The sequence below is a fragment of the Cheilinus undulatus genome, linkage group 7, assembly GCF_018320785.1.
Source record: "Cheilinus undulatus linkage group 7, ASM1832078v1, whole genome shotgun sequence".
NCBI lineage: Eukaryota > Metazoa > Chordata > Actinopteri > Labriformes > Labridae > Cheilinus > Cheilinus undulatus.
In genome coordinates, this window is record NC_054871.1 from 39471891 (window position 1) to 39497866 (window position 25976).

The following is a 25976-nucleotide window of genomic DNA, read 5'->3' on the forward strand; positions in this document are numbered from 1 at the left end:
CTGGTTACTCAAATGAAGAGCTGTTTGAGAGCTGAAAGAGAAGAGTCAGCATCTCTTGCTGAGCTGAACGAAATTATCCCCATCACTACCAGAGGGGTGTTAAAATTACTTGGTCCTTTTTTTTTTAAGGTTGTTGTTTTTTTTTTTTTTTTTTTTTTTGGGGGGGGGGGGGGTTATTGGGTAATTGATACCTCAATACCAATAAGGGATTTACAGTGAAATGTGTAACTTCCCAATTTTTTATTCATATCTACAACTTTCCATTTATTCATTCTTATAGGGCAGTGTAAACTCCTCTTTTAACTGTTAAACAAATGATGTTCACCACAATCAATGTCAGGGTAAAAAAATTTAAATAAGGAATACAAGGTCACATAGCAGCCTGCTTTTGAACTTACATACCTAATACTCTGCTTTAAAATGGACACTTTATCTTCACTCTTTTGGACTTTATCTTTGGATAAATTAGCCATAAATGTCTTTGGATATGTGTTTTATAAAGGCAGGGGATCTATGCCTTGTTTTTTTTCTTGATGACTGGTCGATTTTATACCAGAATGGACTCGAGACATAATGCAAATACAGCAAATAATCAATATAATTCATAGTCATCCATAAACAGAACGCCTACTAAAGTCTTCAGAAACTTGGACCAGCTATCATTGTGACCTCTCCTCTAGAGCCACCCTCTGGCCAAAAACTTAAAAATGCTCATGTAAATCCTTTCACCAGTATCAAACACCAGCTTTATTAGCTTTATTAGCCAAGTAAACTTCAGGCCAAATAAACTGGCATGATAGCCAAGCCACTCTTTACAAAAGACTCAGATGCATAGAAAGAGGATTTTCAATTTTTATTGACTTTTTGGACAATTTCTTTTCCAGTGTCATCCATAACCGTTCACTTCAATGGTATTTGCATAATCTTTCATTTAATGCTAGGAGGATATAAACCAAGGTAGGCTGATGCTAGATGTTGAATTAGCAGCTAACAAGCTAAATCTGCACTCCTCTGGCAAATTAAACTAATTACAATAACTAGGGGGCAGTAATGTTCCACACGCTTTTTTAGGAACAATTACAATACCTTCCACCTGTCCATTAAAAATGCACCTAGCCATCATCTCTACCTGGTTTGTATCTTTCTAGTTGTAAGGCTGATAAAAAAGGGCCATTGCTATGTAACAGAACAATCTGCATAGCAACTGGAAGACAAAGGGACTGGACACTGACCCAATACAGAGGATGAGTAACACAGGACATCACTAGACGGATAGTTGGCACATGACGGTCTGCTGTTTTGCTCACAAACACAGTCATTACTTTTTGTAGAGTGATTTTACTTTTGAACGTCAAAAGAGTTCGTTCGACAGTTAGTGTGAGGTTCGACGCGTTGGAGCTCTAGGCCTAGTGTTGTAAGACGTTTAGTTCTGGCATGATCTCCAAGCATCTGGCAGTTTGAATGTGTTGCCATTCTGCAGTGGCTGAAACCACTTACCCCCCTTTTAGTTAAGTATACCATTTCATAAGGCTACAAGGTACGTGCCACTACTTGACCATATCCACAGAAGCACAGCTAAGCAAATGGAAAGATGTGACAGAGGACGACCACTACAGATAGCCTGAGGGCTAAGGACTGACAAGTTTGACTCAGCTACATGATTAAAAGCAGGAAGGGGGTGGGTAACTGAAACAGCTGGCCCCTCAATGGTCAGGCATCATGTCTGGACATGTCACCAGCAGTAATTCAATCCCTTTCCCCCACCCTGCGAAGGCAACTAAGATAAGGGCAGCTCGAAAAAAACAGATGTCTGGCCACCTTTGAGTTTGGTATAACAGTTCAAACCACAATGAAATATGAGGTCTAATCAACATGTAAAAGTCAGTCTTATGCAGACTGGAGACTTAACCGCAACATCTGTCACATTTTTATTTTCTAAGTGTAGGACAGTTTGATGTAATGCAGATACAAAGCTCACAAGTCAATTACAGTATCTGAAAGCACTTTTAGACTGATGAATCTGCAGGCGCAGACCAGGTTAAGTACACAGAGAAGGATGGCGTTCTCAGAACTGAAGACTTTTAGGGTCAGCGGTCAGTCCAGGTCAGGAGGAGGGACAATGAAGGGGAAGATTGTGTCTGGTTTAGTTTGGGCCTCTCTGTAGCAGCATGGCTTAGAAGCGCTTGGGTCCCCAGGGAGAGGACTTGGTTGCCACCGGGGCTCCAAAGCTGGGGAAATCTTCAGAGCTGCTCATATCAGGGGCCTAAAGTGGAAGAAAAAGGGATTAAGAAAGGAAGGTGTGACCAATTCCAATTCAAACAGTGTCAGGCTTGTGGGTAAAAATCTCACCTTCTCATTGCCAGTGGCCCAGGGAGCCTCCCTGACCACAAAGCCTTTGGATGGTCCACGTTGTTCATCCATGGAGGAAGCACTGCCCCCAGCAGGCCTCATGTAGACCATCTTTGCCTCATTTTCCACAACATCTGCCATCTGACAAAAATAGCAAACATCATCAAAGCGGTATTATCACTTTTGAAAGCAAATGATTAAGAGTTGTGATGCACAGACAAGCTTACATATTCCTCTTCCAGGTTAAGCAGGTGGTCGATGGCTTCATCCACAAGCTCAGGGCGACCTGTGACTGTCACAAGGTTCGGGTCTGCAGCTCCGCTCTGGGGGAACCTGAGATCAACCTAAAAAAAAACATGGATGCCAAGCCACTTATATAATGAAAACTGAGTGATGCAAGAAAACAACTAAGATAAATGTCAATAACAAAAATAAAGCTTTACTTTTCTGCATGTATGTATCCTCACTAAGGACAATATCTTATAAATTGGTTTCAATAAATCTGACCCTGCATTTCCCCTTAAACTCTTATAGATACTTAGGAAAACATCTGTTGCAAAGTTTAAGTTTAGCTGTTGAACTAATGGGTTACAATCCACATCTAGGACAGTGGTTCCTAACCCTAACCCCCAACCCTGGAGATGCCCAACTTGTGTGTAAGAAAAGCAGAACCCAAACCCACAAGAATCAAAAAGTAAAAGCTTATTGTTAAAAAAAAATAAATCAATTTTAATTGTCTCATGAACAAAACCATTTTAAAAAAAAGTCTACATTGGAAACACTCCCCAAGATCTTTTTTCCCCAAACTTGGAACCTCTGCACTAGGAAGCCTCAGATAAACCAAACAGTCTGGACCAAGAAGTTGCCCAGCAATAGGCCTTAGTGGCTACAGCTAATGTGAAATAAAACATGCACTTGTCAATTACATGAGAGGGAATACCTCTCCATTTCAAGGTGACAAAAATTATTTTGGCAGCAACTGCCCCCCTCTACAAAAAAGGCAACGAAAGGCAACTAAAACACCTACAAACTATAATACAGGCCGTTTCTCTCAGCTCTCAACCTAAAACTAAAAATCACTTTTAAGCAACAGAGCTGGAAGGAATACACACTGGTGTGAAGTTTAAAAACTTAAGACAACAATCTATGAACTGTTTTCTTGGATAAATATTACAAGGTAGAAGTGGAAAAAATTCAGTTTTGTTAAATCTTCCCTTTAGCCCCAAGATTACTTTTCAAGGCAGGCATGTTAGTAAAGGTTATAAAAATAAGCCTTTGATTGTTAGATTCTTTCCTGAATTTAATGGCAATTCAATCATATTCAGACTTACTGGAAACTGACTTTCCAAACTCCTTGATTTTTGTTTAAATCCTTGTATGCAATTAAAAGGATCTTTAATTGTAGCAAAGTGGAAAAAGTAATTCTAAGAGGCTAAAAGCCAATATCTTGTCACATAAAGTGCTCACAACCCGTTTCTGATGAAAACTATACTGTTTTGCAGAATGCTTTGAAAAGGGAGGGGAGATTACTTTTGTTAGATCCCCTCCTGTCAGTAACCTCACCTTAAACTCGTCCATGATCTTACGGATGCCCTTGCCGCGGGCTCCAATAATACGGGCATGGACTCTACTGTCCAGGGTGATGTCCTCAGAGATCATCTCTTCCAGCTCGTCAACAATAGCCTGGATGGCATCTCGCGCTGCTATGGCTTTGTGCTCATACCCTGTAATAGTTATCTGATCCTGTGGACAAAGGGAAAGAAAGTAGACTCATTTAACACTTCTTTTGCCGTAGCTTGAAGACAAAAGCTTGGTTAATTATTGCAAGAAGACAGGAACACCAACTCCAGAGTGAAAGAGATATTTGGCACCACCTGCTGTGTTGATGGTGAACATGCACTTTACATTTGTTTAAAAAATATATGGAAATAAAAGTTCTGCAAAAGGGTCACACCTGGTTTTCGTCATTCTTCTCTGGAAACTGGATGTTAACATCATGCTCAGTGCGGATGTTTGTAATAATGGCTCCCTTACGGCCAATGATTTTCGGGTGATACTTGGGGTCCACAGTGATGGTCAGCTTGAAGCTCCTTAGTGCCTTTAGTAGAGAAGATGTCAATAATTAAGTCGACTTTTTATTCAAGGTTATAATACAGGCGGTGGCATTTAAAGAAAACTGCCTCATGATTATATGTGGATTATAAAACAACACTAACCCGATCCTCCTGCTCGGCCTGCAGCTCTTTGACGCGATCCAAGAGGCCCTCTTTGGCGCGGTCGAGGTGGCTGGCCAAGCCAGTGATGGCGATTTTATCGGACTGCTGTTCAGGAGCAGGCACTTGAATATTAACCTGTAGGAAAACAAGGATGTCCATGTAGTTAGCTGCAGGATTTGATATCTATTTTATACCTTTGTCAACACCAAAGCTGTATAACACACACCTCAAATTCATCCATCATCTTGCGAATTCCACTTCCTTTCTGTCCAATGATGTAGCGATGAAGCTCAAAAGGCACTTCCACCTCAATGGTGACAGGAACCAAGGCCTGAGAAAAGAGATGGGCGAGGATCAAGGAGCAAGTTAGAAAACTACGCTTACACTGCAAATGCCCAATGACATGAATTTCAAAGAAAATTCTTCAAAAAAGGGACTGCCCAAATTCTCGCCAAAGCTGGTGTGAAATGATCTCTTGGAGCATGAGTTTGAAGACTAACCTTCAATGCCTCCACAGCAGAATCACAGCGCTCTTTGCGCCCGGAGATCACGATCACATCACACTTTTTGGGTGCATTTGGATCGACAGGTTCCTTCACTTCTCCATTGGCCTCTCCATTCTCCTGAATGGGAGCCTCTGCAGGAGGCGCTGCTAGAGGAGAGAATAAATCCATGTTAAATGAGAAAGAAAATAATCCAAAGAAATTACGCCGTTGTTACAGATTTATACTGATAACTTGTTTACCTTGTGGGTCCTCACGCTCCGGGAACTTAATCTGTACGTTGTGATCTCTGGTGATCTGCTGGATCCGTGAGCCCTTTGGACCCATAATAGAGCGGTGGAACTTCTGAGGAATCACACACTCAATGGTCACTTGAGCATCCTAGGAGAGAAAACAAGGAAAACATGAGATTTCAATCATACTGGAGGAGTAAAACACAGAAACCAGATAAAGACCTGCTTCTCAAACGAAACCATATCTTCTTACCAAGTCCTCAACAATCTCCAGCATGCGCTTTTTGGCTGCTTCCACGCATTCTTTGGCTCCTTTAAGTGTGACCTTCTCACTCTGAGAACCTGTGCGAGGGAAGCTCACCATCACACCGCCATACTCATCAGCAAGGTCCCTCAGGACTTGGCCACGGCGAGCCACAAAGTAGCGGTGGTGCTTTGGATCAACACTCATGGTGTCCTCGACCACGTTGTCCTGTAAGCCAAGGGTAAACAGGTTTAATATTCAGGACGAAGGTCATAAACTCTATATTCCTGCTATGTTTACAGCCTGTTTCAGACTGGATGAGTGAGAAGTGTTTCTTTTCATTTCAGCTTGAACAGTTAACATGGCTTCAGGCTAACAGGGCTTTCAGACTGCCTGTGTGAGCACTCTGATGTAAGGAGACTCTAGAGAATAGAGGGATCGCCTATCTTTATCATAAACATCTCATGGTCAAGATACACAAGAAAATCATACAGAGCTATATTAACCTTGTAATCGAAGATACACGTGTCCATATTAGCAGTACATGTTTGCAGTCTGTTTCATGATAAGCTTATGAAGGCCACAAGCTAAAAAGCGGTGTCTAATTACGTTGTTCTATGAACCTCAACTACAGGTTTTTTTTTGAGACAACACACAGCACACATACGCCTGGTCAGAAAGTCAAAGCCAGAGCAGACACAGCAGCAAAACATGCATTCTGTGTAAGAAACTTATTCAAGGCACTACCAAGCTCTTAATGAGTTCCTCCAGCTCTTTCTGGGCCTCCCGCACTGCTTCCTCAGTGCCGATCACAGTGATGAGTTCTTGGTCTTTATCCTCGGCCGTGGGGAAGATGATCCTGGCCCCGGTGCTGTCACGAACCTTACGAATGTTTCCACCACCTTTCCCAATAAGGAACTTGTGGTATTCTGGCTTTGCACGCAGCTCTGCAGTGTGACTCTTGGTTTGCTGGAGAAAAAGCATTTACAGAATGACAAAAATGACTACAAGACAACCTTAATTAGAATGGTTAAGACAGAAGATGCTCTTTATAACTTCAAAGACATGAAAAATCCTTCCATGCTCAACAGAATTTCAAAAAACTTCATTTTAAGTTTTAATGGGCTTAACATGATTTAATCTTCAGGGAGGGAAAACAAATTTCAGGAGCTATGCAAAGCTTGCAGTTTAAACTCTGACAGCTGAAAGAAGTTCTCAGCATGTGGTAATGTACAACCACAGAGGCACAGAAGCTGCTCTTTGCTGTTTTTACCCCTCCCTCTATGTCCCTGTCAAATGGCTGCCAGTTTAGCAGGTCAGCAGAAGTTCATTTTTGTTATTAATGACTTTTATACTAACCTTCTCCTCTGCCAAGGCGAGCAGCTGCTGCTTAGCTTTCTCCACCTCCTCAACGGGACCTCGGATGGTGACCTTATCAATCCCAGAGCCCTCAGTGGGGAAGTGGATGTGCACGCCACCACACTCCTCCATGATTGAGCGCACAAAACGGCCCTTTGACCCAATCAGGGAGTTGTGGAGCTTAGAGGGGATGGAAACCTCCAACTCAGAAATGTTTGCCTGTGTACAAAGAAGAATTAACTAAGCATACGTATAAGATTTAGATCCATCTGCCAAACTTCTGAGAGAATACACATGCTTGCAAGAGCTTACCAGCTCCTTCTGAATGGCCAGGATGCGATTTCTTGCAGCCTCGCAGTTCACCTTCTTTCCGGTGATGACAATCATCTCAGAGTTGCTGTTCTCAGCAGGCAGGTCAATTTTAGTGTTGGTTTCCTCACGAATCTACAGACAAGGCAACACAATCAGTCAAATAAATCTCAAAGCACCTGAAGATATCATTTGTCTTTATAATTCTTTTTAAATTAAACATTACCTTCTTGATATTTGAGCCTCCTTTACCAATTATGTTTCTGTGGAACTGCTTAAAGATGGGCACTGAGACAGAGAAGCTGTTCTCCACCTGCGAAAAGAAGATTTAAGAAAGTTAACACTAAAGTTGTGCATGCCTTCTTAATTCTTTCTTGAGATGGGTAGATATTCTGGGAGGGCTTAAGCAACAATAAATTTGCCTTTGTACACACACAAATAAAAGAGAAAAGAAAAGCCAAGTATAACAAAAATTCAGAATGAAAAATAAAAAGAGCCACACAGTGATAAAACCAGTCAAAGCATCAGTTGAGAAATGGAACAAACTTGAATGTATAGGATTTACCATTTCAGCCACTATCTTCTGCATAAATTTTGCACATTTTTCCACCTCAGTTCGTGGACCCCTAAGTTGGACGATGTCACTCTTCTGTGCTGGGTCGGGGAAGTTGATAATGACCTGGAACAAATATCATGGCAAACTTTAGACATTCAATATCAACAAACAATCATTAACCAACAAACAGCAATGGTATCCAACTGACCTCGGGGAATTTGTCGCGCACTTCTTTTATCTTCTCCCCTTTTTGGCCAATGATGGCTCTGTGAAAACGCTGTTCAATGATCAGGTCCTTTGTACGCTCATTCTCCTGCAAGAGGCAGCAAAGTTAATAATGGCGCACTCATTTCCTTATTGCGATATCTTTTCTTTAAACTCAAGTTTGAACTCACCATGCGTGACGCAAGCTCAAGCAGCTCCTTCTTGGCCTCCTGCACACCCTGGGGATCCCCCTCAATACGGATCAGGTTGCTCTTCTCGTTGTCAGGAGGGATGCGGACAGTCACCTTGTGCAGCTCTTTGATGCGGTTAACTGTAAACAAAAAAAGAAAAGTATGATTTGAGAAAGCTGCTGGTTAGGTTTTACTTTAACCAGCATTTGATTGTTAGCATCATACTTACTGTTTACACCTCCTTTTCCAATCAGGTGTCTGTGGAATTTGGGATCAACGCTGATCTCCGCGTAGTCCATACGGCTTACCTTTGATGAGAGAATAAAAACATGAATATCACTGGAAAGCATCCATTAAGAAAAAAACTATTAAATGTTTTCAAAACTGTTTAACTTATCTCAGTTGCTGAGCTTTAAGCCTGGTTTTCACTCATGAATACAGTCTACACCAAACCTACACTTTACACAAATATTAGCATTTGTTCTTAGTCAATGGCCTGTCTGTTTCTCCAGGGTTCTCCAACTTTAAACAATGGGGAGTTAGACTGGACAGCAAATGTTAGAGTCTATGAAAAACAGCTTTATTAACTGAAAGCTTAACATCTACAACTGATTGCTTTTTCATTTTATACACAACCTGTGTTGGTTGTGTCATCTGTCATGATTTGTTAACATGTGTGGGGTCTCTGACATTTTTGAAATAAGAGAGGATTTTTAAAAATCTTTCAGTGTGTGCCAGGCTTAACTGAATACTCACCAAATCTGTAACAATGGCTTCAATCTGGCTCTGCACCAACTGCACATCTTTGGTGGGACCCTCCAGGGTGATCTTATCTTCTCCCTCAGTGAACTCAATGTGCACCTGTGTGCAAAATACATGAAAGAGGTCATAAAATGTCATTTCAAAAGAGGGGTTGAAGTTAGGGTTGAGGAATAAAGTAAACAAACCTTGGGCATTTGTTGAGTAATCTTGGCCAAGTTCTGCCCCTTCTTGCCAATAATGAAACGATGAAGCCAAGAAGGAGCTGTGACCGAGGAAACAGTGTAGCTGTTTGCCTGCCAAAGGAAACATGATCTTTGAGTAACTCTTCATCACAGTTTTACAAAGGTTACTTTTGTCAAAAGGTCATTAGAAGATAGTTTAATCACAAAAAGAAACAAATTTCCACCTTGGCGTAAACTTCAGTGAGGGCTTGACCCAAACGGTCTGGCTCCCCACGAAGGATGACAGTTTCTGAGCTGCTGTCAGATGGTGGGATTTCAACTGAGACACCAGTTTTATCCAGGATCTCCTGCAGGGTGTTTCCCTTGGGGCCAATCACATATTTGTGCTGAGACTTCTTCACCTCCACTGCGATGGTGGTGGCATTTTTCTTCTGCAATATGAAAGAATAGGGATCAGGGAACACCAACCTTAGAGGATAACTTTAAAACTCAAACATAAACTTTCCCTTTAATAATTTTATCCATCATACCTTGTCTTCATATATCTTTTTGATCATAGCCACAGCAAGGGCCACCTGCTCCTTCTCCCCAGTGATGACAATCTCGGTCTTGTTTACACTTGGAGGAGGGACATTAATGCGGGCACTGGTCTCCTGCTGCATCTCTCCAACCAGTTTGTTGTAGGCGCCAGTGATGAAAGGGTGATATACCTTGTCGATATTCACCCTCTCAACAGCACGCTTGTCCTAAAAAAGTAAAAGAATAAAGGAAATATAAGACAAAATATCTCTAAACTCTGGGGCAAATTTCAATGACAAAGCTGCCTTTTCATCAGCTTGCAGAGCTATTTTACCTGCTCAGCAGAGATCAACAGAATCTCATGCTTGGCCTTCTCCAGGCCCTCCTTGGTACCAGAGATCTTAATCTGGTTGCTGGGGTCGTCAGGTCGTGGGATCTGGATTTTGGTGGCGGTCTTGAGCTCCAGCTCCTGAAGCTTCTCCCCGTTCTTTCCGATGACAAAACGATGGTGCTCTTTGGGGATGGCGACAGTAGCTGAGGCCTGTTAGGGTTAACACAAACAGTTAGATATCATTTGGTCAACTTTCAAACCTTTCATGTTTCTGATTATTAAGGACAGCATTCCTGACCTGAGTCTGCAGTCGGGACACAATCTCCTTACGGGCCTTCATTACGGCATCCAGTTTTCCAGACACCATGATGGAGAGACCCTGATCTTTAGCCAAGGAGAGTTCCAGGTGGGCTCCAGTCTTATGCATGATGTCCACACAGACCTTTGCTTGATCTCCTTCCCCAAACTGGTTGATGTCCTTGTACTTGCGCTCTTCTAGCGGCACATGGAAAACCTAGTTAACAAAGAAAAAGAAAATAAAGTCAACTGAATTTAAAGAACTGCTGAATCAGGATTTCTTTAACAGCACTATTGTTTGGCCACTCTGGATTGTTGAGCAGAATATGCCACTTAAATAATGAAGGAAGAATTTGACCTTACAAATTTATAAAGCAAATAAAACAAGTAAATAAAAGCATTAACAAGAAGCTCTCCAAGGATGCTACTATGCATAACAGCCCATGATAATAAACAATTTGCAATGATAATTTAAGTGATTATATCCTAGGGTTAGGGTTAGGCTGTCCAATCAAAATAAAGGCAAAAAGCCCAAAAACTAAATTTTTTTAAAAAGGAGAGAGAGCGCACGTAAAAGCAAGAGAAAATTATGACCCCTCCCCATTAAATGTTGCACATTGATGCCCAAAGTAATTCATTATAAACTAGAAAAGTGCTCAGAGAGCGCAGACCTCCGCCATTAGCCCTATCTCCCAATAGTACAGAATCCTTTAAAAAAATTCCTGGATCCAGATGGTGATCCGGATCACTCCCAAAATCTAATCAGTTCTTCCTTATGCCATTTCTGACATTTCCTGAAAATTTCATCAAAATCCATCCATAACTTTTTGAGTTATGGATTGTGTTATTTGTATCGTAACCACTTTCTATATCACAAAAAAAGAGTGGTAATCAATAACTATGGACAGCCAATAATTTCATAAAGTTTCTTCAATTGAATTAAAAGATCTTCAAGATTCAGGGGTAGTAAAAGGCAAGCACAGTCATAATTAAGGTGCATTTCTCATGAAGAACATGCCATTATTTGACAACTCTTTGCTTGGGCCACCTTAAAAGGGAACTGAGTCGTCTTTTCTTTTTTTTTTTTTTAAAGATTTATTTTTGGCCTTTTTTGCCTTTATTTGATAGGACAGTGGATAGAGTCGGAAACAGGAGAGAGAGCGGGGAGAGGCATGCAGGAAATAGTGCCACGGGCTGGATTCAAACTTGGGTCGCCTGCATATATGGCATGCGCCTTAACCACTCGACTACCGGCGCGCCAACTGAGTCATCTTTTAACACCACATAGTACGTTTAGACATGATATCACTGTAATATAGAACAGCCTTTGCCTTATGGCACTATTAGCGGTACCTTCAAAATGCTTGAAATTCAGTCAAGAATTACTATGAATCTGCAGACAATTAGTTAAACTAAAAAATAATCTGTCTCACACGCCCTTTTTTAAAATCATGTAATGTCAGTAAATGAGTCAACTAACATCTGTAGAATTTGGGCAAGAATCATGCGGTGTTCACGGGTTTTTCTTGGAGTAAGAAAACGTGTCAAAGTACTACTCTCACTACTCTCTGTGTGTGCTGAAATATGGTCTGTAATTTACCCCAGAATTTTACTCCGCAAAGACATTCTGCACAATTTTTACAAATTACAAGAGTTCCTTTGATAATACTTATCCCGTGTGATAGGACCAAAATATATTTTTAAGGTCTACATAACCAGCCAATGAAGGCTTGAAGCTGAAATGTGTTCAAGATGTTCGTGGCCATACATTTTGAAGAGGGTAACTTGAGATTTTTCCAACCTTTAAACAGTTCCTTGACAGAAGAGACTGAGACGAGGCTGATGTAGCAAATTGATTGGTACTATTCTGAAACCTGAAACATTAACTTTTTTTTTAGTAATCATGAACCAAAACTTATATAAAGAGGACTATGCAACATTTAATTCAATACTTTTAATTCAGATACTGTAATCTGAACTGTAGCTTGGTACTGCTTAAATCTTAGAATGACCAAAAGCAGTTTATTCTTTGCATTTTTAGTAAAAGGAAAATGTCTGTGTGTGTTTTCTTGGCACACCAGTTTTAGTGGTTTCAGTTATTTGCGTGCATCAGATTGTACTTTGTTTTATCTTAGTATGTTTATTCTAGTGACCTTGCATAATTCCCCATCACACCTCGGCCAGCCTCCAGCCTAAGCAGAAGTCTAATCGGTCAGATTAACTGAAAACACCTGTGTGGGGAGACGAGGCATTAGGCCCTAATCACTGGCAAGGAGAAAACCACAGCAGACAGACAGGCGTATCAATTTCTCCTCCGACGGGGCTCCGATTTACAGTACTGGAATACATTACACACTGAATTTTTTATACAGGCCGGTGAACATTTTAATTTTCCTGCGTCTACTGTCACCTCTCCACATTCAAATATTAGCTCTGCACTTGGGGACAAAATTCTCCTCACTCCAAGAATAAAATGTGTTTTGAATACTATTAAAAGCAATAGTTTTATATACGCAATTATGTATTAAGAAATTTGTGAAGGTTTATTTTGGCACTTTGCTTTTATTTGTAAAGGACGGGACATTGAAGAGTGTAGAAAATCAGAAAGAGAAAGTGGGGAATGACATGCTGGAAAGAAGCCAAAGGTCAGACTCAAACGTTAGCCGCTTGACTGGAAGTCTAGCCTCCATACATGCAGTGCTAACTAAAGCCTAGGCAATTATTTTGGTCCAAATGATTTGATTTTGTTCCAACGATATAGTTGTTCACACATTCTTCTGTTCGTAATTTTCTTGCCTTTCAAGACAGCAGTTAGTTTTTTTGTCCTTATCGTGTCTTTATTAGAATAAAAACTTTTGTAAATAATTCAGTGAAATTTGATGAAAGCTGATCTCCCAGGATCACTCTCAAAAAGGCTGCATAAAGTCTGCTTAAGGCTCCATGTGGACTGGGTAAACAATGGATTTGGACAGCACTCAGCATTCACAGAAAACAAGTTTGCAAAGTCAGCAACCCTGCAAGCCCAGTGAAGTCCAGATTTCAAGATTAAGCCTTTCGTTGAACATGTGGAAGGATGTTTTTATGAAAGGTATTCTGGGAAAAATAAGATACCACCCTCTGAAGATGATAGATGTGGAAATTCCCATCATAAAATAACCAAGCAAGTGAAAATGATTGTACCTGGGTGATAATAGAAGACTTGAGTGGACGGATCTTGGTCCAGGCATTAGCGCTATCCTGGGTCCCCTCAGGTGAGGCAGCCTTCTCAGGCAGAGGAGGGAAGGCTTCCTTATAAGTAGGAAGAGCATCCTCCTCCTCTCCAGCAGTGGCTCCTGCCGCACCAGCAGCTGAAAAAGAGTACAAAAGCCATTTCTACATTTGCACTTTGAAAATATTTAGAGAATTTAAAGAGACCTGACCCAGAAATTCTCCAGATATGGATGTACACACATGAGGTAAAATATGATGTAAAAAGATCCAACACGGAAGTGACAGATGAAGCAACAAAACTTGACTTCTGAAGCTTTGAGAATATTTGCCTCTTTATTACTGCTATATGTAGTGTGATAACAGAAAATACATTGCAGCAGTTTAATGTGCACAGATCGCACTGATCGTGGGCATTGCAGTCTAAGGTCGAGTACCAATCATTCAGAATAAATGTCACTATCTCCTCCCAGTCATCGTGAATTTTCCTCGTTACCTCCTGCATTCTTACATTAGTTAACTCAGACTATAATCAACACTCAACTCAAAATACTAGGGGGGTGGCAGGAGAAAGTCCATAAGAAGTCAGAGTGAAAAGCTCAGCTTTTTGCATTAACATATAGAGCCCACTATGAAAACTTCAGGAGTTTTGCACAAGTACAAAAGCATTCAATTTAACAGTGCTGGACTTTCAATTTCAGATTTCCACAATCTCAGAAACGGGATAATCAAAGTGAAAATATTACTGTGCCCCATACTGTGTTACACTGGTTTTGGTTATAGGTGTGCCATATAAAGTAAATTGAGCCAAAAGAGCTCACACATTAATTTAAGTGAGGAGTAAAGGGAGCCACAGCACATACTCCGATTATTTTGAACAGAGAGAGCCAAAGATAACAGAAAACAAGTTGTTGGTTAACAAAAAAGCTAAACAACCTCAGTCATATGTAACCAGTTTGCATTGTCCCAGCTCCAACTTCTCAAAACCAAATCAACTGGAAGAATGTGCTGCGCACTGTAGCTGTTCTGAACGATGGGTTAAAATAACCCAGTTGCAATTTTTTTCCCCAAATTTTGCGATTTAATATGCAATAGGGGACTAATCTTATGCGCGTCTTAACAAACAAGCAATAAATCAATCTTTATCATAAGAAATATAATATTTGGCAGATTAAACTAAGGCTAAACGATTTGATGATCTTTGTCAGCGATCAGACCTTTGCTCTTGCTCCTTAGTTTTGCCGTTGCACTGGCTGCTCCTTTGTTTGCATTTCTTGAGTTTTGGCTTTTGTTCTGACACAAATGTTGACAAGCTTTTGCGTGACAGCTCAGTCACTCCGGATGCTCCAGAAGTTGTTGTTCAGTTCACCACTGGGAAATTGAAGAAGGAAACCAGCGGACTATCGTTTTTGTGTCAGTTTGACTAAATCATTTATGCTTCATTGAGTGTAAGCGTTGATTAAACATGTGTTTTGTTTGTGCTGTACCACATGTTTTGTACCATATGTGCAGTATTTTCTTATTTCAACCACTTCGTGTGTCGGGTTCCATTTGTAAGAAAACTAAAACGTTGTCATCTGCTACTCTAATGGCTCAAGGCTAGAGCAGGTGACCATCACTCAGGCAACCCGGGTTCGCTTCCTAATAAGTAGGGCTGCAACAAACGATGATTTCAATCAGCAATGAATCAGATGATTATTTTCTCGATCAATCAGTGAATCAGGTGTTTCCCGGGGGGCAGGGTCCCTTATTTAAAAATTTAACATGGATATTCCAAAGCTGTCAAAATAATATTAGAGTTTAAATGTCTTTATTCTAAAAACTAAAACAAAACTTTTTTGAGTTCTGTTAAATTAAATAACTTGAACATTCCACAGAATAAACACAAAAAATATAATAAATTATGTTTAAAAATTAAAATATTTTCTCTGTTGTTACTCTGCCTCCCTCCTTACAAACATACATAAACACATTAAGATCATAGTACTGATAACAGCCTGAGGATATGATTTGAATGACAGACTCTTAAAGTTGGATTCTGCTTTTATTACATCCCAGAGAAGCCACAGGTCAGCCTCAGCCTCTTAAAGTTATTGATATTATGATAACTTACAAACATTTATCACTCACGTATTCAACAAGCTAACACTAGTTCGTTCATGCTTGTCAGACCGACCCACACTTACGGATGGTCACACAAACTCTCTCTGTCACACATACACAGACACACACACCCAACAGCCATGTGGCTGCAGCTCAAGCTTTGCCTCCCCTCTCCTGTTTTAGCGAACATTTAGAACACAAAGTGAGGCAAATATCATGGATTACATGAACGCCTGACAGTCCAGCGCAATTGTTTTTGTCCAGTCTTGTATCGTAACAGAAACCAAACTTAAGTTCCACTGGAGTTTTTATGACAAGCTATTTTTAGATCGTAAGTGTCTCATCTCAGTCATGAGACACAATTGATGATGAATATATCTACTTATTTTTTCCGCTAATCACCGGATTATAATCTGAGAAGTACTAAACCAAGCCAAAGTAAAGATTATCAGCCGTCTGCGTGTGACGTAAACAACTCCACGTCACGCCAAGTGACACCATAATCGCGCGACACAACGAATCAACACATAAATTCGTTGCCAACTTTTTAATTATCGATTTTTATCGATGCGTTGTTGCAGCCCTACTAATAAGTTTATATTTTCCCATTTCTTGAAATTTTTTTTCAGGAATGATGAATGCTAAATTACAAACAATTCACACAAAAGTAAACAGTCTGAGCCCCTTGTGTTTACTGGGCAGATGAGTGTCTGTAGTCAACTAGACTGAATTCTTTCTTGCAGGTTCGTCTGAATTGGTAGGTTCGTGCTGCTTAAATAGCTAATTTCCCGTTTGTTTTTCAAAGTCCACACATCTTAGCAGAATCAGATCATTTTATTGTGAAGAACTTTCCAGAAAAGGAACATGTTAAAAGAAGTTAGCTTGGTGTTACGAGAGCTGCTTTAAGCTGGCAAAACTTTAGTGACCTACAAAAAACAAGAAAAAAAGTCTGGTACAAACAAGCAACCATTAAATTGTTTCCAAGTATTAAATTTTCCTTTTTTTTTTTTTTTTGCTTTGATCAAATTTTTCTGTTCTCAAATACTTGTTTAGGTTGATAGCGAAGAGTTTTTGTTTCAATCTTTCTGATGTAAAATACATTCCATACTCCAGACTATGACAGCAGCCAACAAACAAAGAACAGCCTAACAAACATGAAAAATACTCACCACCACTCTGCTCTGGCAAGAGCCCATTGCGGTGCTCATTGAAGCTTTCCTGCGTAAGTACAGCGACTGAGCTCATGGTCAAAATCCCACGTTAACACAGAGTCCGAGTGTGCCACTGAAAGGGAAGTTCAGGTTTATTAAACACAGGTTTGCATAATATAAGGCCCCATTAATGCTTCTTCAATCATTAGAAAAGTAATATACAGTCATTTTGTCCTGGTGTTTCTTGTTTGTCTGTACTCAAAGGGCTGAGTCAGAGAAATGGGATGTCACATACTTAGATGGACCAATCAGCACTGAGTACAATTTAATTTATAATGTGATGACAACTGTGAGGTTGTTTGTCTAAGGAGTGTTGTCAGTTGTGATCCAAACCTAGACATGCTCAACAAAGCACACAAGATGTGATTGCAGTGTCAAACCAAATTTCAGGATTTATTTCATGAACTACAAATTTTGGCTTATTTTGTAGTAAATGTGCAGTATCCTAGGCAAGCTCTTCAGATTTGTTACAACGCTTTAAAATAAGTCTACTAAACTCTGTTTTCTTTCAAATGTACTGTTTCTTAGGATCCCTGTTAGCATTGGCACATGGTTGCAGCCACCTTCTTCTGGAGTCCAGAACATAAATTATTTACAGAGTTTGGTATAATTATTATTTTTCTAAGCTCTTAGTACAAGATTATTTAATGAATCCAACATACAGATTTCATAGTATTGAGTGTTTAGAATCAAACAGTTAAGACAACTTTACACAAAATCAAACAAAACATAACTTAAAATCCAATTTGTGTTTGGTTAACTTAATCCCAAGCAAAACAGACACAAATATAATGAAGTTTTTGTTAATACTGTAAATGTATTTATTTTCTACATGTTTAACTTTAACATACACTCTTATCATGATAGACCTAGATAAAAGCTCCTGTTTGGATGGTGAAGAGTCACATGCTCAGGTATACAAGCTTATCACAGCTGGACTTTGTGATTTTAACCATTATCTAATCTACATTTTATCAAAAGAAGCCATGTGTCTCAAAGGATAATCACACTTGTCTTTACTCTATCCTGTCAGCACTGTGTTAATGTGTGCCGAGACGATGAGTGGTGAGTAAAGAGATAATACTTTAACACCACAGAAACAACATTGGTGTGGGCAGGGCTGCAGCTAAAGTACATTTTGTCTCTCAAGAAGAAACCAGTTTGACTTCTGTTCGTGTCTTTGTCCAGTGCTTTTCAGCGAAGCGTTTCTAAGTGAGTGTGCTCTAAGGTTAAGAGGATTTTTCCCCTATGACCCCTCTGTATGTCCATGTTGCAGAGGATTAAAGTAAAAATCCACTGACATGAAACTCAGACACCCTGTGTAGGACCTTTTAACCCTCTCTCTGAGAAAGAAGCCACCAAGCTTATTCTCCTCCCTATGGCATGAATAAAAAGGAGACACAACAGACATTGTAATTTCTGAGTTACATAAAATTGGAAGTTCTGAAGAATCAGTGAAACTTAATACAATATCAGGCGTCACTACTCTCTTTCCTGGCTGGCAGAGAAACTTAAATTCTGGCCAACAAGAGCAGAGGAATGTGAAGTGTTTAAGGGTGGATTTTGCCCCCGAGCATGCTTGAAATTCATCTGAAAGCCTGAAAAGAAAACCTTGAGGTCTCACACAGAGCTGGTTGATACTCATGTTTTTCCATGGAGGGAACAATAGTAGCATATTCACATTAAGTTTTAGGATGGTGGTAGGTAGTTTAGAAGGCAGTTCTTCCCTCCTACACATTTGAGAGCACCCCTTTAGAGGCCTCTTCCTTGTCAGGCTTCATAAACTTACAGGCTACCCTGCACTCATTACCGTTTGCAGATCCTGTTGCCAGTTTAAGTCAGCTTATACCTTACATGTGGAACACTGGCATGATTTAGCATTTCTATCTGCCTGAAATATCATCTAATCAAGTCATGAGTTGTTATGGGAGAAGTTGTCCATTTTGGGCAAGAATCTTATTCTTTTCAAAAATGTAATCTCTTAAATGTGGAAAGATTTGTAGCAGCATCAAAATAATTTTGAAGATCAGCAACTTCCCACTTTGTTTGCATTTTGTGGCAAGAGGATCTTGCAAAAAGTACATCAAATGAATCTAAGATGTGGGAAAACAAAGCCCCACCAAGGCTAAACACACTTAGTAGCACGTGTACATTATCTGGCTGGCATGACCGGTTAAAATGCTAATTTAAACTATCAGTTTCATGCCAAAATAAATATCGAATGAACTATAGTTAAGCATCGTAATTAAAAAGCATTTGCTGCTTAAAAATAGGCCTTAAGATATTAAAAATTATATCTTTTCTGCCTGCCTTAAAAACACGTATATATTTTTTTACAAAATGGGAGGGAGGGGAATTTCTGGAAAAAAATAATGTGTCAAAAACTTAGACTAGCTTCACACCAGACAACTGAAGGCCCGGTTTCAGGCCCAATTTGCTGAATATCAAACATGTCGGTCAGTCACGGTTCCACATCAGGATTAGGGTTGGGTATTGTTACCTCTGCAAAGGAGGTTATGTGATCAGCAGGATTTGTTTGTTTGTTTGTCAACAACATAACTCACAAAGTTATGGATGGATTTTGATGAAATGTCAGAAATGGCATAAGGAAGAACTGATTAGATTTTGGGTGTGATCCGGATCACCGTCTGGATCCAGGAATTTTTTGATGGATTCTTTACTATTGGGAGATAGAGCTGATGGCGGAGGTCTGCGCTCTCCGAGTGCTTTTCTAGTTTGGTTTTTTTCTGATACCGGCACTAAATCAGTATTTTTATAAGGTGCTGGTGCCGAAATCGATACTGCTGAGTGAAAAAAAAAGTGTATTGAAAGTCATCAGGAGAATAAAAGCTGTCTTGATATCATAAATGATTTGCAGAAATATCTTTAAATGGTGCCAGTCAAACATGGAATAAGAAAAGGAGAGCGGTGAAACATACATAAATCACACAAATTTATAACACATTTCCTGCCTTTCATTTGGAGTGGCAAGGTATTGAAAAAAAGTATCGATATCTATGTTTAATTCAGTTCAGTAGGTATCGGATGTGTTGGTATCAGTCACAAGATTTTGATACTCATCCCTAGTCAGGACGCTTCCAACAAAATACCCATGATGGCCAGTGAGAGCAAGCGGACCAGGAAGCATCACTATTAGCTGGATGTGGCCTACTTTCACAGCTCACAAACATGGCAGCCAACATAAACACAACCGCGATAAAGCTGACGATGTCCATTGTTCACGATCAGTTTTACTTCTGAAGTCACATTTATTGATGCTAGTTTCTGTGAGAATGTTCATCATCATGGACCTCCTCTCAGCTTTCACTATATCTTTTCAAACACACATGCAGTTAGCATGCAGGCTTCAATCAGTAGCTAGCAGTGAACTAAAGACATCACCTGTCAGAAACTTACAATAGTTGTGTGTGAATACCGAGCCTTTAAGTCACATTTTATTCATATTATCCAATAGCCATATCTCTTATAGTGAATGTATTCTGAGGATTATAATGTGAAGAACCTGTTGAATCTGTCTTTATGTCTGTGGTCATCCAGTTTTTCATATTCGTTCAGATTTGATAATCATCCAGTGTGTAGCCACCCTTAGTAAATGGAATTCCTTTATTTAAATGGTCTAAGAATGATTTTAATGACAAACATCATTTGATTTATACCAAAGATTTTGGGATAATATAAAATAAACCATAAAATAAAATTGTCTTTTCATGTTGTGGCTTCAGAGGCCTTCCCCCCTCGTCCCCCACGTTATACAAAGCCAATTTTCAAGCTGTGTGCTGAACAAAACTGTGTGTTGCTAATTACTTAAGATGGTATTAGTGTCACTGCTCACAATGCTAATAGTTGTCAGAACTTACCAGCTAAATGGTCAGTTACCAGATAATCCGTCCTGTAAAGATGCAAGTTCCCGTCAGCCTGCCAGCTTTTGCCTGGACACAAAAAGAGAGAGCGGATCAGTTTGATCTTTATAAAAGTCTGGTTTAAGTTTCAAAGAAATAATGAAACCAAACTCAGAAGCCTGACTTTGAGAAACTTTTCTAAGGTCATGTCTGCACAAAAAAACATGACTGTATTCTCAATAATGTATGTAACTGGATAAAAAAGAAGAGTAGATGCAGTGTCTTTCCCCATTCAACCTGAATACGTAATGAAATGTAAAGAGTGGAATGTTTGACAGAAGAGCATTAGGTTGTTAATGGAAGACAGCACCAAGCTCCCCTTACTTAATGCTTTGAATATTTCTTGATGGTTATAGTCCTAACAACTCAAGTATAGGTACCACTGGAACTCAGTCTTCCTTGACAAACATCTGGTTTCTATTACTGGACCCTGCCTATTTCTCAGACAGATGGACAGAGCTGGCAATTGAGGAAGCTGCTGAGGCTGAACCAGGTAAACAAGCCATTGCTCCCTTATGCAAGAGCTGGCAGAAGCACACAGTGAATGTTCTGTGTTTAAAAGGGTGTGATTATTAAAGCATGTACGATATGACATAGCATGTAGGAAATTCTGGATTATATAGTTGCCTGTTTGTGTCATCCATTTCTTCTCACAGCATGATGTTCACTGGTCATCAAGATGTGCACAGAGCCCAATTAATTTGTTTGGTGAAGGGTGCATAATCAGAGTGGGTCACTTGTTATGCATACATTGTCTTAATATTTTAGGAAATTGCTCAGGAGCTTCCATTTTTTATAGTATAATAAGCAGAGACAAAACTGTGTTAATTCCTATTACATTAATATTTTAATATTTCTTTGAAACATGCTTTAACGGATATAGATTTTGTTGTTTTCATGATCAACAGTATTGAAAAGTTACATTTCTATTTCAGCAGTGTAGGAGAGAAATGGACCCACCTAAAGTTGTAGGCAAACTCCTTCACATTTCCCTAATTGTATCAATACAATGAAAAGTTCCAGCACCACCAACATACCATTAACAACGTGTAGGAGATTGCTTGCAAATTTTGATAAGTGAAAACAAGAGACTACCCAATATTTGGTGCATAGGCATCTATTTTATCATCCTGCAGTTTCAGATTCTGGTGTCAGGACAACCCTAGCTTGCACTTTGCCATTATCTGGAGTTTTTGTGCGCATTATGTTATGGTGTTCAGTGATTATTTAGATTTACACAGAGTCCAGTTAATTTGTTATGTAAAGGTTGAATAGTCAGATTGGGTCACTTGCTGTGTATGCAAAACAGATGTAATCATACCCTACAGTACAATTAATCAATATACTAGGGGTCAACTGATTATCAGCCTGAGTGATTACTGAGGCAGATATTTATCATTTGTGCGATTATCAGTATCTGCATTTAATTTTACAAATATTCACTAAAGTTAATTACTCAAAAAGTGAACTACTTTCTTTCCACTGCAAAGTGAGTCTTCCCCTCTGGCATTATTTTCACTCTCCGCAGTCTCACCAAATGTCCTGTATAAAACACAATCTGATGGCTAGAGTTCCCATGAGTGCTAGCCAGTCAACACTTAATCTTTGGTGCCACTGACACAGTAAGTATATGGCATCACTTCCTGTTTTACTGCTTCTTTTGCCACATTAAGTAAATTTTATACATCATAATTAAGGCATATCGCTTCCAAATATCAGTTATTGGTCGCATGGACCACTAATTATCATATCAGCCCTGAAAAACCAATCGACATATGGAGAATTTTAAATTGATTTGACATCATTACATATTGTTAGAATCTGGTATAGAATGTGTTCAATTTAAACAAAAATTCCAGTCAGTATGCATGGTCTAGGTAGGTATGTTTGGTATTTTCAGTGTCACTTTCTGTAAATGAAAATGATAGATTCTTTTAGAAACAAGTATGGAACCGCAAAAAATGAAAAATTGAAACTTACTACTTTTTTAATGCAAAAAAATAAGGAGAGGTGGAACAATCTGCAGTTTTATTGTCAGAAAACTGAAGAATTATATTAATTCACCAATTGATTTCAATGTCATGTACCTGTACAATATAACGTAGGAATGCCAAAATTATATTGTTAGCCTAGTACTGCAATATGCATCATATCACGAGCTCAGTTTATTTTTAATTACCTAGGGCACAATAGGATATTTTGGTGAATAACTTATAAGCTCCTGTTAGGGATAAATCATATCGGGTTTTTGCTTATATCCCAAATGCCGATATTCCCCCAACTCATTTTAGCTGATACTAATACACACACAACAAGTCTCTCTTGTAATAGAATTTACCTTACTGTGGTGGACCATTTTTAACAGACATAAAACAAAATATTTGAGTCTCAATTTACTAACATTATTTTTCAAATTTAGATGAAAAACTGAAGGAAATTTCTTTGGATTGAATTTCTTATGTATTTTGACACCAACAGCACTGTAAACCTAAGCTTAATTTTGCTTTATGAGCGCTACAAACAGTCTGAATGACAGTGAGCTATGAAGAGCACTTAATAAAAATATGTCCTTTATCTACAGAGCAAGTAGTTTCTAAACAAAATGAATTATTAAACAGCAGGTTAGCAGGGTGGTTCTCTGACACAACCCTAACCAAGTGCTTGAAATAAAAAATTAAACTAGCTGCAGAAGTAGAGACTGAGGATGAACACATTAAAAGTCCAGCTGAGGTAAGGTTAGGGTTTGTTGGCTTTGTTTAAAACACCTAAACTTTTCATATATGCAAGTATATACACATTAGTGTTACTTTTGACAGCTAGTTTTAGTTTTATGATTAAAATGTTCAATAGTTTAGTCATTTCTGCCTTTTATAGATATAGTCAACAAAAACTCAAATATTTGAGTCCAGTTCAAGCCCACAGAAAGTGATTACATATCAGTCTTACATCTAGTCAAAAAATGCTAAATCATACTGTTAGGCCTATATGTTCTTACACCTGGGATCCCTGGCTTGTACAGCTGATAGGCTGAGAGCTACAGATGCATTGTGTTTTGATGGATTAACCCACAAAAATATCGACTGACAATGTCCAATAAAAACAAATTAGGTTTTAGTCTCGTTTTAGTCTCCTTGACAAAAAACTAAACTTACTTCTCCTCAGCTTTAGCCACCAAATATCTATTTTTGGCTCATTTTCTCTCGGGAAAAGAAGGTTGTCTGCAAACATTTTTAATCACACTTTTTTAAACAAATTTAACCCTGGTACATACCTGTAGAAACAGTTTATACACTTGCAGATTACCTTTAAAGCCATAATTTGTGTACATGTATCACAGTGATAACATCCTGCCTCCCTAGCTCCTATTTCAGTAGCACTGCCACAGACAATAGGATCTGGGAGCTCCCTTCTGTATTACAGGATCTTATAACCTCTACCTAGACAAGAAGTAACACCCATTTAACATAGAATAACTCTATTGCTTATAATAAGCGTGTGATTCACACATCACTGATGCCAACATGTTTAGTCTCAAACTACCACGTCATTGAAGCTGTTATGCGTTAAACAGGTGACTAACATCTTAATTTCTGTCACGAGCCCTAGCCACAGAAATGATCAACGAGACCCACGTAATAAAAATAGCTTTATATTATCTAATCAACGAGGTCATAAATGTTAATGGGCTGCTAACAAGTGAACACCGACGGGCTACCCTGGCTAGATAACTCCCATTAACGTTAGCAGCCGCATGGGCTAACGTTACAACCAAATCCCAGATTAAGGATTTAAATCGCTGGTTAAGTGTGAGTGCTAGCTAACACGATATCAAGTTAACTAGCTGACAGTTACCAGCGACACATTTCAGTCAGAGCTAGCTGCCTGTCGTGTTGGCTAAACCATTAAAATACATTGAAGTCGCGGCAAATTAACATTTTCAAAATGGACAGTAACGTTAGACTACACGGGATGTCCAGCAACATTGTGTTGACTCTTTGCAAAGGTGCAGTGTTTGTTGGTTAAATCACTAAGACTGGATTCAAAGCCGAGGCTAGTTAGCAAACTCGCTAAAAACTTTGACGACTGTGACACGTAGCTCCTCGGCTAACGTGTAGCTTGGCTCACTCCAAATGCTCTACTCACAACTTCACCCTGTGCCTTAGCCAGCTAATTACGTTAAGCTAGCAGAGGGCTGAGAATAAAAGACAGAAAATAACTCTGTCGCGCTCAGAAATACACGTCTTGCCATTTTTCTATGAATTAGCTAACACCAACAGGGTCGTAAAAAGTAACAACTGTAGCCCTAGCTAGCGAGCTCATGTTAGCATACAGTTTGTTCTCCTAGCTCTCTAAGTCCACGTAGGCATACAGCTGAGCAGGGGGAGAAATGACACGGAGGCCAGAACATACTGTAACTTCACATTCAAGCTTCACAAGCAAACTGTCTCACCAACAAGTACCGCTCTGTCATTTATATGAAATTACGAGGAAATATGGAAAGGCAGTATAGCTGTATTCAACATAAAACTGAGAGGCACTTACTTCTTTTATGTACTCGTCTGCCCTGAAGGTGCAGAAGCTGAGATGAAATTCCACTGGCGAGAAGGTGGGATTGAAGCCTGACGGATATATACCAGAGCCGCCCACCAATCATATCCTCCAACGTCACCTCAGAGAGTCTGGTTACAAATAACTTCTTTGCATTTCCAACAGTGGCACTCTCTTGTATAACTTCCCAACTTGTAAAGCATGGATTAGTCTATGCAAAGCATGGTGGATAAAACATGATTAGTGTTGCTTTCTCTAGACGTAAGGAGAATCTGGTCAAATCACCTGTAGATGAGCCGAGTCATGCACAAAATTAATTTTGTATACATTATTAATCACAATTTTTAATATGGGCTTATTTTTTTCCAGTTTCAGACTTTAGTGTGATAAAATAGTGATTCTTAATCTGTCTAGTTTGGCTGGGCAATATGTGGCAATAACAGCTTATTAGTGTTCATTTTTTGCTGCTATTTTAAACTTTTGCCTATTTTGACCCGTTTTCATAAGTTATCATATAAATATGGGTTTCTTTGATAGAATTGCCTTAAAATAACACAGATGGTTCCCTACCACACACTTTGCAAAAACCCTACATTAGTGATCATTAACTGGTGGCTATATCAGTCCCCCAAAAGCTTTCCATCCAGCCCCGAAGACTATAAAATTCAGAAAACATATGGTTTTAAGCTTATCCTTTTTTTCTCTATATCCCTATAGCTATTAAACCAACAA

At 39.3% G+C, this 25976-nt stretch overlaps 1 protein-coding gene across 2 annotated transcripts; it reads right to left on the minus strand.

Moving 5' to 3' along the window:
• Positions 1-838: 838 nt before the first annotated feature.
• On the minus strand, positions 839-25319 carry hdlbpa (high density lipoprotein binding protein a). Of its 2 annotated transcripts, none has more exons than XM_041791225.1 (28): positions 25239-25319; positions 20655-20726; positions 16735-16849; positions 13436-13602; positions 10257-10472; positions 9962-10168; positions 9639-9854; positions 9333-9539; positions 9112-9219; positions 8921-9025; positions 8394-8472; positions 8165-8304; positions 7978-8082; positions 7779-7892; positions 7440-7526; positions 7217-7348; positions 6905-7123; positions 6293-6514; positions 5555-5773; positions 5311-5449; positions 5066-5214; positions 4792-4896; positions 4566-4700; positions 4304-4447; positions 3913-4092; positions 2577-2693; positions 2350-2490; positions 839-2263 (listed from the first exon to the last, which is right to left on the minus strand). In XM_041791225.1, exons 3-28 carry the CDS (start codon positions 16808-16810, stop codon positions 2174-2176), a joined length of 3819 nt encoding a protein of 1272 aa, XP_041647159.1. In that variant the 5' UTR covers positions 16811-16849; positions 20655-20726; positions 25239-25319; the 3' UTR covers positions 839-2173. The 2 variants fall into 2 exon arrangements, with proteins under 2 accessions (XP_041647159.1, XP_041647158.1); XM_041791224.1 differs by having other exon boundaries at positions 5066-5217.
• Between the last annotated feature and the right edge of the window lie 657 nt (positions 25320-25976).